This window comes from Diachasma alloeum, unplaced genomic scaffold (assembly GCF_001412515.2).
Source record: "Diachasma alloeum isolate Michigan unplaced genomic scaffold, Dall2.0 Dall_scaffold_01055, whole genome shotgun sequence".
NCBI lineage: Eukaryota > Metazoa > Arthropoda > Insecta > Hymenoptera > Braconidae > Diachasma > Diachasma alloeum.
Window position 1 is genome coordinate 19,769 of NW_021681166.1, and position 14,781 is coordinate 34,549.

Below are 14,781 nucleotides of genomic sequence, written 5' to 3' on the forward strand. Positions count from 1 at the left end.
TGAACGGAAAAATGCTCTTTACGCACTAACACACTCCAGACGGGTGGTGTCTGAAGTGTAGTGTCCGAGTCGGTCAGGTCTAGATGGTAGCGAGTACGAGCAAGTATCTGCTCGGCGAATGTGCAACCCATACGGACTAAAAAACCGAACATGACCCTAGTAATCGTTGACCTTTTCTTCCCCTCGCGGCACCACCGTTAAGTATTACTTCGCGAGGGAGGTCTCAGCTATTTGCTCTTCCTCATTTCAATTTTATGTACGTCCTCCTAGTCTACGAAGATGTTGGGTGTAGATAGGAGGTTCCAGTAGGTTTTCCGCCTGTGTTGNGGAGCAAATGAAATTCACTGCTGCCCTTCTCACCCGAGATGTTATCAGTTCGAAGGGCCACATCAGATCGCCACTATTCGCTTGTACACCAGTAGCTGTTCNAATTTTCAGTGCAAAGGGCGCACAGAGGATCCTTCTGGCACTCCTTGGCCTGGTGGCCACTCTCTGAACATCTCACGCAGACCTCAGATCGGCTAATTGTGTTGGACACTTAGTGGCGAGGTGTCCGTAGTGCCAGCACTTGAAGCACGTGACCGGTTTCTGCACTCTTCGAATACGGCAGTTCACCCAGCTGATTTTGATCTTCCCGTGATCATCCTCCCCCAGGATTTTCTTCACGACAGCTGCAGTGAGTGTCACCGAGGCAGTTTGGGTTCCTCCATATGCCATACGTAAGGATCTGACGACTTCAGACCCTATCNTCTCTTTCCTAAGCTCTTTTACGACTACAGCCGCAAAGTGACTCGTTGCATCCCAAGCTGCCTGTGATGCTAGTAGAACATCCATTAGGTTTATGTGCGTATGTATGTGTGCGTGTGCGTATGTGTTTTTTTTTTCGTCTGTTAGAGAATGCATTTACGCACGACCACCTGAGGGAGGGAATAGGAGCTTCCCCCCGTCAGGNCATAGTAGTTCTCATACTACTGTCGGTTCATCGCCACTATTCAGCAGGACCACGTCCGACGATGACATGGCTTCCAGTAAAGCTTGTCCTCTGGCGTTTGTCCTCTTACTTCCTCAATCAACTGCCCAGGCGTTGAAGTCCCCGGCTATTGCCACGGGAAAGTGCTTCTTCGCATCCTCGGTCAGTCGATCTAGGAAGTGCGTGAACTCATCAAAGGAAAGACTTACCGGGGCGTAGCAGCTGTAGAACTGAATTCTATCAACCTTGGCCTATATGAAGCCCTCTTGTGCGTTACCTGTGCTGCTCTGGAAAGAACGATCCCTACAAGCCCAGATTACAGCCTTCCCACTGACGTCAGTAATCCAGGATTGAGTGCCAACATGTCGATATGGCTCCGAGATCATGACAAGGTCAAGTCTCAGCTCCCGCACCGCTTGCGTGAGCAGATCGTGTGCGTCCTCACAATGATTGAGGTTGAGCTGTAACACCTTGCACCTTCCCCTCCTATGATCGCCTTTTGCTGGTAAGCTTCTGAAGTGCCTCTTTGTAGGCTGGGCATCTACTGCTACCAGCGACATGTGCACAATTCTTCGTGTTGCAATTTTCAGTGCAAAGGGCGCACAGAGGATCCTTCTGGCACTCCTTGGCCTGGTGGCCACTCTCTGAACATCTCACGCAGACCTCAGATCGGCTAATTGTGTTGGACACTTAGTGGCGAGGTGTCCGTAGTGCCAGCACTTGAAGCACGTGACCGGTTTCTGCACTCTTCGAATACGGCAGTTCACCCAGCTGATTTTGATCTTCCCGTGATCATCCTCCCCCAGGATTTTCTTCACGGCAGCTGCAGTGAGTGTCACCGAGGCAGTTTGGGTTCCTCCATATGCCATACGTAAGGATCTGACGACTTCAGACCCTATCTTATGCTCCTCACCGACCACTTTACGTAGGGCTTCAAGAACGTCCTCCTTTTCCGTCTCCAGATCGACGTCCTTGATCTCGAGATCTTCCAACGGCTCCTTATTCAGTACTTCGGCCTCCTCCCCCAGGAGATCCACAATGGCTGATCNAAACTGTGTCAATACCCACTAAACTCCCATCAGACAAATTCACTGACCTTTGAATCCCTCGCGGCACCACCGTTAAGTATGACTTCGCGAGGGAGGTCTCAGCTGTATGCTCTTCCGCCTTCACCATCTTATGTACGTCCCCCTAACCTATGTTGAAGCTTTTCACTTGCGTTCCTCGTTTCTGAGTTCCTTCAGGACTTTTGTCGCGAAGTTGCTTGTTGCGTCCCAGGCTGCTTGCGATGACAGCATTTCTTCCACCAAATTTCCGGGTGAGATAGTCCTCGTGAGTTCTAACTCCCAGATATTCCGGATGTCGCTGAACCGAGGACAGCCGAAAAATACAAGCTCTGCGTCTTCTGCCACTCCTGAGCAGGTAGGACATTCCGGAGAATCTTCATGCTTGAATCTATGAAGGTATTCTCTGAAGCACCCGTGTCCTGAAAGCATTTGGCACAGATAATAATTTACCTCTCCATGATTTCGACTTACCCACGCGGCTACGTATGGAATTAGACGATAGGTCCATCTTCCCTTGGTCGAATTCGTCCACTTCTCCTGCCATCGGTTCATGCTGTTTCGCCTCTCCTCAGCCTCCAGTTCTTCGGCGCTTATCATTTTCGATGCGAGCGATTGTTTCCGTTTATACAGCGATCCTCGCTCCTCAGCCAAAATCTCGATGGGCAACATTCCTGCGATGACACATACCGCGTCTTGAGAAACCGTCCGATATGCACTTGCAACTCGAAGAGCACCAAGTCGATAGACTGGTGCGATCTTGCGTCGCGCTTCCTGCAGTTGTAGTACATCTCCCCAAATGGGAATTGCATATGTAAGCACCGAAGTAATCACTGAAGACAATAGTGCTCGTCTTCTTTGCTTGGGTCCCCCAATATTAGGCATGAGGCGTGACAAGGTGGAGCTCACACCAGATGCCTCGGTCTCCACGGCCTCCGCTTGCTGCTTGAAGTTCAGTCGTGCATCAATCATCACCCCCAGGTATCGAATGAATGGCTGGGAGGTGATTTCGCAAGACTCAACTTTCAGCGTGATCGTCTCGATCTTCTTCCTGCTGGTGATAAATATGGCTTCTGTCTTCTGTTCTGCTAGGTTCAATCCAACAGAATCCATCCAGCAGCGGATCGTCTCGAACGTTGGGCTGAAAACATGCTTCATGTCCTCCAGGTGCTTCCTAACAATGACCACCGCCATGTCATCCGCAATTGCTACCAACTTGGTCCGCCAGGGCGTGTTCAACTTTAGCAGCCCATCGTACATGATGTTCCACAAGAGAGGACCCAGTACTGACCCTTGGGGTACTCCTCCTGTCACCTTGTACTTCCTGGGGCCGGACTCTGTGTCGTACTTAAGGACCCTTCCGCTGAAATAGCTGTTGACCATTATTTGCAGGTATCCTGGTACTTCCAATTTGTCAAGAGCCTCCATAATACAGTCCCACCTGGCTGAATTGAAGGCATTCTTGATATCCAGTGTTACTACTAAACAGTACTCCTTGGTGCCATTGAGCCATCGTTCCCCTGCAATTGCTTTCCTCGCGGTTTCGACGACCAGGTTGATGGCATCGAGTGTGGATCGGCTTTTCCTGAAACCATACTGATTTCTGGCAAGCACGGGTTCCACTGCAGCTTCTATCTTCTGGTGAATGATACGCTCGATGAAGGTTCTTCCGGTGGTTTATTCCCCTTTGGAAGCAATACCAACCTCTGCTGCTTCCAAACGGCAGGAAAGATGCCTTCTCTGAGGCACTCGCTGTAAACATCCAGGAACTGCTCTGGTATCGTGTGGATGGCTAGTTTCAACGCGACGTTTGGAATTCCATCCAGCCCTGGAGCTTTGGAGTTTCCCACTCTTTTCCATTGTTCAGTATTGCGGCGAGATTCCAGTTGACGCGAAAACAGCGTCTCCACAATTCTGTTTAGGAACACCGGGCACGATGGTGATGGCATTGATTGACTTTTGAGTCGTGTCATCACCACCTTGTAGGGCCTCCCCCATGGGTCGTTCTCTACCTCGCTAAGGAGCTCACTCCAGTATTGTCTCTTGCTGTACTTGATGGCTTTGCTGAGCTTCCGCCATGCCTTCTTGTATTTCATCTCTAACTACTGAAAGTTAGGACTTCTCCTACCACACTGAGATGACCTTCTAGCTGCGTTACACTCCTTCCGCAACACAGCGATGGTCTCATTCCACCAATACACCGGTGGATGTCGATTCGTGGTTCGTTTCCTCGTCATAGTGGCGTCGCAGGCTTTTATCACCTTTCTCATAATGTCCTGTGCCTTCGCAGTCGCATTTGCACCAGCAATGGGATGGTCATCTAATGCCACCGAATATGAGCCCGGATCGAATGTGCTCACTCGCCAACGCTGTTGGTTTTCTTTGCTGTTAATGCGACTTTCTGGTCAGAACATATCTCCCAGAGTATTGCTCGGTGGTCACTCGCCGTGTAGATATCACTCACTCTCCATGAGCAGTTTCTCTTAGCGAGAGCACCACTCACGAAGGTAAGATCAACAATTGAGCTCGCCTCCCCCCGCATGAAGGTTGGTTCATCCCCTCTGTTCAGCAAGATCACGTCCAGAGCGGACACGGCTTCCAGTACAGCTAGTTCCTTCCCGTTCGTTAGCTTATTTCCCCAGTCAACTGCTCAGGCATTGAAGTCTCCAGCTATCACCACGGGAAAGTGTTGCTTGGCATCCATAGTCAGCCTATCCAGGAAGTCTGTGAACTCATCAATGCTGAGACTAGATGGGAAATAACAGCTGTAGAAATATATGCCACCGATGTTCGCCTTCACGAAACCATTTCTGCTTACGGTGACTTGGAATGGCTGATTCTCACAAGCCCAGATTACTGCCTTCCCACTGGCGTCAGTAATCCAGGATTGAGTGCCAAGATGTCGACACGGCTCCGAGATCATTTCGAAATCAGCCTTCAGCTCACGCACCGTTTGCGTAAGCAAATCATGTGCATCCCCACAATGATTGAGGTTGAGCTGCAACACCCTGCGGACCTTCCTTACTCTAGCGCCTTTTTCTGGTGAGCTTCCGGAGTGCTGCTGTGTAAGCTGAGCATCTATTGCTGCCAGCAACATGGGCACAATTCTTCTTACTGTCTGCTTCAGTGCAGAGGGCACATCGCGGATCTTTCTTGCAGTCCTTGGCTTTGTGACCGTCCCCTGCAGATCTTGCGCAGAGCTTCGACCGATCCACTGCGCTCCTACACTTGCTGGCGAGATGTCCGTAGTGCCAGCACTTGAAACACTTGACCAGCCTCTGTACTCTACGTATGCGGCAGTTTACCCAGCCGATCTTAATCTTCCCGTGGTTGTCCTCTCCCAGGATCTTCTTCACCGCAGCTGACGTGAGGGTCAAACAGGCGGTTTGAGTTCCACCGTATGCTTTGCGCATAGATTGGATGGTCTCAGGACCCATTTGGTGTTCCTCACCTACAGCTCTCTGTAGGGCCTCAAGGACGTCCTCTTTGGATGTATCCTCATCAATGTCCTTGATTTCAATATCTTCCCTGGGCTCTTTGCTTAGCACGTCGGCCTCTTGGCCGAGCAGGTCAGCAATGGCTGATCGTAGCTGGGAAGCTATATCGGTCTTCTTCTTGTTGAGGATAATCAGCATGTCCTATGCGGCCGTGCGTCTGATCTTCTCGACGCAATTGCTAGCCTCACCACAAGCGCTATCCTTCTTCACTCGCCGTAGGATTTCGGAGTACATCTCTTTCTCCTTAGGGCGAATGATCAGTGCTTTCGGCCTGACCGCTGATTTCCTCTGGGTTCGCTTCCGACTTGGGTTTTGCCGAAGCGACTCAGGAGCTTGCTCAGATTTCTTCCTTCGACGCTTCCACTTCTGCCAGCCCTTACTGTCGTGAACCTCATATTTATCCGGCTCGATTTGCTGGTGTTTGCCTGCATCCCTCTGCGGTTCCGACACCCGCTTCTGTTGGATTGGTGTGGTCTCCTGTCGAGACCTCTTCAGAGCGTCAGGATCCGTTCCCGAGGACTCGCGATTTCTCTTCTTCTTGGTCTGGTGCTCATTCTGCACTTCACTTCGTGATCCCACGTCCTTCGATGTTGGCTCATGAGGTTTCGTCTTCTGCATAGCCCCTTGCTCTCATGCACCTTGACAGATTGATCGGAGACGTTTTGCAGAAGTTGGAATGCTCCTGGCGAGCTGTCGTATTCCTTCATTGATGGTCCGCTTGTTTTTGTCCGTTATCTGAGACAGAAGATCTCCAATGAGCTTCTCGTGACGGTCCCAAGCCTGCTCCTGTCTCGATCCTCCGTTCGAGTTGGTGATTTCAGTCACCTTTTGAGTCTGTGACTCCACCCCACTTGTAGTATCTGAGGCCAAGTGGTCCGCCTTTGAGAAGTGTGATGGTTGGCTCTTCCCAGAATCCAAGGAGCCGGCATTGGCCACCGGGGCTTGCACCCGATCGGAACCAATGGTAGGATTTATCTCTTGAAGAGGGGTTACCACCTGGGATATTTTTGTGTTCTCATCATTACTCAACATTTTTTGTTTGGCTGTTGAACAGAGCCACTGTACAACTTTGTAAGGCTGTTATAGGGAGCCCACCCTGCACACCGCTTTTAGAGTTGGGTTTCTCGGAAGGTGTTGGTTCGCGCCGACGTATTTTATTTAGTCGATACACTATATTCTGAACGACAGTTCAGAATATCGAGCATTCCCCCATCCACCACCTGGGGACGCGCCACGTTGCAGGACCTTCCAACNTGTTCCTCGCCGAAAGGATCCGTGGCGTATGCGTATGTGTGTGTGTGTGTGTGTGTGTGTGTGTGTGGGTGCGTATGTGGTCAAAATTTTGTGCTACGATTTCTCTTGAACAAACGATGCGATTCAATTTTTTTTTCAATCGATGCATCTCCATGAAACTTAGAACTGATTAGATTGTGAACATAATCGCCTCAGCAGTTTGTGAGTTATTCTCATAAAACTCGTGAAAAAACGTCAAAAATTGGCTTTTTTGCACAAATGGGATGGTTTCTTCGTGCGAAATGATTTAATTTCAATTTTTTCAATTGCAATCGATAAGTCCTCGTGTAAAGTACACATCATGAAATTTTGGAAGACAATGACTCAGCGGTTTCTCAGTTTTTCAATGAATCAACAAAACATTGAAATCACGTTTTTCATAAATGAGATGATTTCTTCCCGCGGAATAACGTGATTTGATGTTTTATTATTTATTGCCAAATTACGGAAGACATTAACCCCAAAGGTCGTCAGTAATTCGATTATAAATAAAACATTGATTTAAGACGAGCTTACTGTGAGTTTTGATAGTCGCAGAATATTGCAGTGAGATTTATGATACATTGTAGATCGATTATATACGTTGAGAAACCAAGAATGAGTACACAAAAAATTGTATATTCGTTCGCTTGCCGCCTAGACGCTAAAAATCGAAAAATTATTCAAGTGTACTCAATTTTTAAGCTACAAAAGTCTTTTTTTTTCATTCATTTTTTCGAAACTTGTATAGAATTGTAAGCTATTTTTCCCAAATTCAACTTCTGAATAGCCAATTCCGTGACTTTTGTGAAAACGGAATGCAATATTTATGCAAAATAGCCAGGAGAATGATTATCGAAATAATTATGGTATTTTAGATTGATAAAAGAAAATTTGATGTATTGACTTTCGGACTGTTTTGCATGGATATTGCAATTCGTTATTCGGAAACGAACAAAATTGATTATTTAGACGTCAAATTTGAACGAATTAACTCGTAATTGTTATTCTACACAACTTTTGAAAAATTTTGGAAAGGAAAAAATACCTTCGTGGCTCAAAAATTGAGTACACTGGACTATTTTTTTAGATTTACAGCGTCTGGGGGCAAACAAACGATAAACGATCTGGTTTCAATTTATTTTTTCTGCAATTCCTTAAATTAGGAATATTGAACAAACTCAAAATTAAAGAAATCGAGTTGGAAAAAAAGGTTGTGATAAGAAAAGTCTCATTTTTATTTTTATTATGGAACCATCAATCACGCTCCAATTAGATATTAAGAATGGCACTGAAAAAAGCAGCCTCGTGTGAAGTAGTTTCGTATTGAGATAGAACACGTTGAGACGAATATTCGAAAAAACTGTTATGTCCGGAGATGTTGTCAGCGTCGGAGGACAACTTTTATATTTTTATTTTAACACTCTCGAAACATAATCTACGAATTATCAATAAAAGAATCATCTGAAGGATTATCTTTCATCTCTTTTAGTTTTTATTATGAGGACGACGCTATGCAGTCCTTTTCAGGCATAAAAATAAATTGAAGTTTTATTTAGAATCAAAAGATTGATTCAATTTATTATATTTATTTAATCGGCTTCAAAGTTCTAATCAATTTAATATTTAGATGTTTACACGTTTTCAGATTTAGAAAGTTATGATTTTATCAGAACTATAAATTTTACTGTCGGAATTTTAGCAACATTAGTATGAATGACTTTGCATTGATTATTCAGTTTATAGTAATTGATTAAGATTTTACAATTATATTGGAATTATATTGGAAAAATTTATGGAGAGAATTATATGGAATTATATTGGAAAAATATTCATTGCTTAAATTAATATATGAATTCATCGGTAAACTAACGATTTCATCACCAGCAACGAAACCATGTGGCATTACTTTCAATTAGTCTACCTTCTTTACTCTTGGATAAATAATAAGAGGTTTGTGTAGAATCGAAGAAAAATAAATTAATGGGCCGATATAAAAGGCGAAATAAAATATTGAAGGTCCCTTATATGTAAGAAAAGACACTATTCTCGATTTAAGGATGCAGTATCCCTACGTAAACACGCCCGATAGCTATCTACTATTAATTCGATAGGTTACCATGCATAGTATCGACTTAAGCGAATTACTATATGGGAAGAAACGCGAAGGTAGATCGATTTTGTGAACATTTTCCACCAGTAGTTCAATAATTTCGCGATCAATAAGAAATTTGGATTTCTCCTAAAGGGAGAGAAGCCCCCTTTAAGACTCGACTACTCGGTACGAGGAGCGATAAACGACTCGCTTGGTTTCTGATTTTGATTGTGGAAATGATCCCTTAAATTGTGTGGTGCAACGCTTGAATTTTTGCTGATCAGGTAGCAACAGCATGGGCTATGCTAACTGGTCTCAATTTCGTTGAGTTTACGGGTGGAAAATATATGTGGAAGAAGTAAGATTGGGAAATGACGACGGAAAGTCGGCCATTTCTCAATACTGGATTTACTAATATTTAGAACGATGATGAATTCTCAATAAAATGATGAAGAATTATTTTTGGACGTTATAAAACAAAAAGTTAAAAAAAAATGAAATTGATTCAGTATTTTTTGAGATATTCAAGAAAATAGATTGAGATACAAACTTGAATATCTCCTAAACATTCTAGTGCAAAGAGGAAACTTCATGCCCAATTTGAAGTTAATATGTTGATTTTTAGAAAAATTAGATGCGAAGAAGGATTTTAAGCAATAAAAAAGAATCAAATATCTCGTAAATTTTTGATAAAAGGGTATACATATTTTGATTAATTGAGATAGAACACGTCCAGAGGAATATTTTAAAAAAATTGAAATCAGGTCAGTAGTTTTTGAGATATTAACGAAAAACGATTTAGAAAAAAATGGCAATTTCTGAAAAACAGCTAAATCGATTGGGCTGAAATTTGGCACAGAGTTAGTCCCCATTAATACCTATAATTTGAGGCAATTACCGATTTTTTAAAATCATTTTAGTCTTAATTCTCCAATTTTCTAAAAGTGGATGACAGGTGGACATCCGCAAATATACACGGGGTGGTCAAACTTCATATTTTTACGTTTCAGATCATTCTCCGTCGTTTCCACGCAAAATTAGAGAATCTAAAAATCGAACGATTCCAATGCTTCCATTCGGACGCAAAAATTGAGATGTATTAAATCGATCAGAAGATATGATAAAAAGTTCAAATAAAAATTTTCATTTCCTCTTACCTTAAGGTGATAAGTTCACCAATGCTGGACGCCCACGCAGTCCTGAAGAATTCATCGCTATACTACGTACTTTTCTTCAGACACAACAACGTCGCAAGAGTACCCGTAAGTGGAAATATTTGCTCTGGTCCATTCATGTTATACTTATTTTTTTTTCCTTTCAATGATCCCATTCTTTGATTGGATTAGATGACAAAAATTAAAGTTTGTCAATTAAGTGGCGAGACAAATTTCAAGAAATTCATGGATATTCAGCGTCCTTCAAATGACATTTTACAAAGAATTATTATTTTTTCTAAGGATTTCCTTCTTATGAATAAATAATGAAAATTGGTTAAACTTTCGAAAACTTTATTTTTTTATTTTTTTAGACATGAAATTTATTTCTGGCATAATGAAGGAATTTGTTACGATTTCGAAAAAAATATTTTTGAGGTGTAAAATTGATTTTTTATAAATTATTCGTGAAAAATTGCATTTTTTAAAATTATTCCATATATTTTCTGAATCTTCCTTCAAAAGTAGACTACAGTTTTTTTCAGATTTTCGAAACGTTCGCTAGAGGTTCAAAATGTAGAATGAAATTCAGATCTTCAAAGTTTAAATAATCATAAAACATTGCAAAATGTCTGGAAATCTGGGCTCAAATAGATCTTGAATGGGATGATTTCACAAAATTATCCATAATAATAACAGTAATAATAATAATAGCCGGAGCACTTGGGTATCCCTGAATAATTGGAATGAATAAGAAAAAATTTGCTAATAAATATGTGTAATGATATTTTTCCATAGATCGAGGGACTAGTGCTGGCTCAGCCGTAAATTTTGGCGAGGTGGACGTGGCGGAAGTGGGAGTCGCGGCGGTTACGGTGGTGGTCGTTCGATGACCATCCGCATAAACTGAAACTGAACTGATATAAAGAACAAAAAGAAATGAAAAAATATCACAAAAAAAATCACATGAGAAATATCACAGTGTCTAGAGGAAGTAGTTTTCAGTCTTTGTTATTATTCTTTACTTTCTTTTTTTTCTGTTCTGACGTTATGAGTTTGTAACGACCATCTGTAAAGAATTCAGTCAGAGTTACATTTTCAGTTTATGCGGATGGTCATCGAACGACCACCACCGTAACCACCGTGACCGCCGCGACCCCCACTTCCGCCACGTCCACCTCGCTAAAATTTACGGCTGGCCCAGCACTAGTCCCTCGATCTGTGGAAAATATCATTACACATATTTATTATCAAATTTATATATATGTATATATATATATATATTGTAACGTGGTTAATTTTTACTGGGGATAAAAATGAACGTTATCTCGCTCTTTTCCCTTGGTAAAGTCAGAAAACTGAAACTCGATGATTGTGGGCGCCAGTTGTTCTTTGTCTCGACGGAAACAACAAACCGAAATTAGCTCGAAGCGGAAAAATACAACAAAACCAAAGATTCAAAAACACAAAAAACTTGAACCTAAGGGGGCCAAGGGAAAGGTGACAGGGTGCTTGGGCTGCTCAGGGGGTCGGTTGCGGAGAGAGGGGTAGGTTCAGGTGGAGAACGGGTCACTGGGCTCTTACCCTAAAAGAAAGAAACGCAAGGCCAAAATTTAATGCTGAAATGTACGGGTCTATATTGTCTCTAAAATTCAACAAAAGAGTAATAATCGTAATAATCGTCTCAACAAAACCCATAGTCCGCTCTGAGAGTAGGGAAGAGAGACCAAAAAATATATATCTATCCATCCAAATTAGTAATAATAATTCCATAATATTACAATAATATCACACCGTAATTAATATCACGCGATGTACGCAGAGAGACCCAAAAAAACATAATAAATCCAAAATAAAATAAGTAACCTCAAAAATGGAACAAAAATGAGAAAAGAAAAAAAAGAATATCGAATTCAATATCGGACGAGAGTTGGCTAATTTAGCAATAACGAAGAACAACTACTTATCATCCCGAATTTCAAAAATAATCCCCGACGATGGAACGTAATAGATTAGGAATTTCAAAGAAAACCCGAAATTTCTAAGGCGCAGCAAACGCCAGTTACAAGAAAAATCCTAGCGCAACATAATTCTCGGGAACGTGCGGGCTCGAGAGCATAAAACGAACACGTGGTAGCTAAAACGACGAACGCAGCGCATAGAATCTACGGAGGCGCGACCTTGAAGCGAAAACCGCATGAGAATGTCTCCAACGAAGGCGGTAAACGCATGGAAAAAATCATCAATAAATCCTAACACGCCGTCGGCACACATAAATACTAATTATTCCGTATTTTCAGGGCTATTTCATCCCGAGGCGATGAACGTAACATTGAAACAACCGGTGCGAAATGAAAATAGAACTACATCCTGGGAAAACCGAACGAACACGAAAATCCCGAAAAGTTCTTAAATGAATAAAACGTCTAATTAATTAAGCCATAATGACTGGCAAGACCGAACGGTAAAGAGCGCGAAGTGTTCGAGAGGGCGTCTAGCGCAGAAGTGCCTCTTGAAGTCGGCAATTACACGTCTTTTATCCAAAAATCCCAACGCAGAACTCCCGAAATATTCACTCACTTAAACGACATAAAACTATCCTTACGGGTGTAAGAGAGAAGCACGAAATCTACCATCGAAAGAGAGAGGCAGATGCGAAATCTCTCGCGGCGTCAAAATTCGCAAAACCTGACAGGCGATTAATGCAATTATTGGGCGTTATTTCAGCTCTACCGCACAGAGCAAGACCTCAAAATCAATAAATTATGATCCAAAAACCTTGAGATGAGAAAACTTATGAAAATAATTCCCAACAATACGCGAATTCCATAACCAAAAATACTCGTGAAACTCACCAGCGAAACGATGTACAACTCCCCGCTTATCGGCTCCTCGGCAAAATCTCCACATACAAATCTCCACGGCCCTCAAATGTCTCGTGTTAACTACCAATACTCTTCCACTTAACCATTATTGTCTTCTAATGTACTAAAACTCCTAATTACAGCCGATTACGGAAACTAAGCGCACTATACGCGGTGGTATACAACACGTGGGGTATGCAAATCGATACTGCCGTTCAATGGTGGCTCGGCGCACGGAGAGGGACGTGGACAGAGCGCCACGTGCGCCTGGATTGCGCAACAATTAGATAACGGTTGGTAACCGGGATTTCTACCTAACGAAATTCAAATTTAAATAACTCTAAACAAAAATTAATTACTACAACGATTGAAATGGATGTCAGAGTGGGTTATTAACTCAAGAAAAATTTCCATTTAACTATAATCTCCTCTCCGGAAGTAGTAAGTGACCGAGATTGGCGATTTTTTTTCCAGGAATTCCCCCCCCTCCCCCTTTTTTTCCAGGAAGTGCACGTGCACGTCCCGCCTTCTCCCCTCGGCGGCATGCCTTTTGAAGAGGACGTCGGCGCGCTTGGGGGCCCTCTGGGGTGCAGGATCTGATGTCCAAGCGTCACAGGAAGTGGGTGATGGGTGGAAAATGACCGGCAGATGAAAAGGGGTGGCGGGTGGAAAAGGGGGGGTGGGTGGAAATGGATGTCGGGTGGAAAGTGGGTGGTGGTAATAAGAAATAACTACATAACGCACAATTCATAGGATTAGATAAATTATTTATTCAGAAATTATTCATATTGTCTAGGATACATAATTTTCTTAATTGTAAAGGATGATGATGATCATGATGATGATGATGATGGTGATTATTTTTTTTTCCCTCGTGAATGAGATCGCTGGATGACCCTCGAGGGCTCCGACTTCACCTCGAAGACCACCCAGCAAGCTAAGCGATACAAACAAGTCCTAATCGCTCTGCAGTGGCGCTCCCTCCAACCAGAGGGTGAGCACTACTGCAGTCCAGAATCATGATGCCTAAGCAGTCGAAGGGACCCAAGAATGACAGCCTTTTGCATCTGGCCAGCCAGTATTAAGGCATTGCGCCTGCAAGGCTGGAATCGCCTCAAGCGCAGATACAAAAGACTGTTTCATGCCGCCAAGAGAGCCAATGATCAGGACGATCAGCTTGACCCTAAACCCGCGGTTCAACTGACGCAGCTCAAACAGGAGCAGCTGGTATTTGAGCCGTTTCTCCTCTTCCTTCGCAGATATATTGCTCTCGGCTGGCGCCGAGAACTCAATCACGTAGATTACTTTGTCTTCAAAGTCGAAGAGGACGATATCAGGCTTCGTCGCAGCGACGGGCCTGATAGTCACAAACGAGAAATTCCAGTAACTCTTACACCTCTCATTCACGACAACTGACTCAATATCTCCTGGAGCATAAGGCAGAATCGGCGTCCGGTCTATCCCATAAGAGTGCCGCAGATGGTAATACAACACTCTCAAAGCCGCGTTATGACGGTGGATATAACTCGTCACTGCATATGTCGGACAAGCCGACAAAAGATGCATCAGAGTTTCCGGGGACTGTTTGCAAGCCCGACACCTAACATCCGGGACTTGCAACCCCATAACANCACGTAGATTACTTTGTCTTCAAAGTCGAAGAGGACGATATCAGGCTTCGTCGCAGCGACGGGCCTGATAGTCACAAACGAGAAATTCCAGTAACTCTTACACCTCTCATTCACGACAACTGACTCAATATCTCCTGGAGCATAAGGCAGAATCGGCGTCCGGTCTATCCCATAAGAGTGCCGTGGATGGTAATACAACACTCTCAAAGCCGCGTTATGACGGTGGATATAACT

At 43.6% G+C, this 14,781-nt stretch overlaps 1 protein-coding gene across 1 annotated transcript; it reads right to left on the reverse strand.

Annotated features, from left to right (window-relative positions):
* Positions 1–5,060: 5,060 nt before the first annotated feature.
* Positions 5,061–5,669, reverse strand: LOC107045695. Its single transcript, XM_015268028.1, has one exon. The coding sequence runs from the start codon at positions 5,667–5,669 to the stop codon at positions 5,061–5,063; it is 609 nt and encodes a 202-aa protein (XP_015123514.1).
* Between the last annotated feature and the right edge of the window lie 9,112 nt (positions 5,670–14,781).

Coding starts and splice junctions, on each gene's coding strand:
- LOC107045695 (XM_015268028.1), bottom strand. CDS start 5,669: ATGCTGATTATCCTCAACAAGAAGAAGACCGATATAGCTTCCCAGCTA.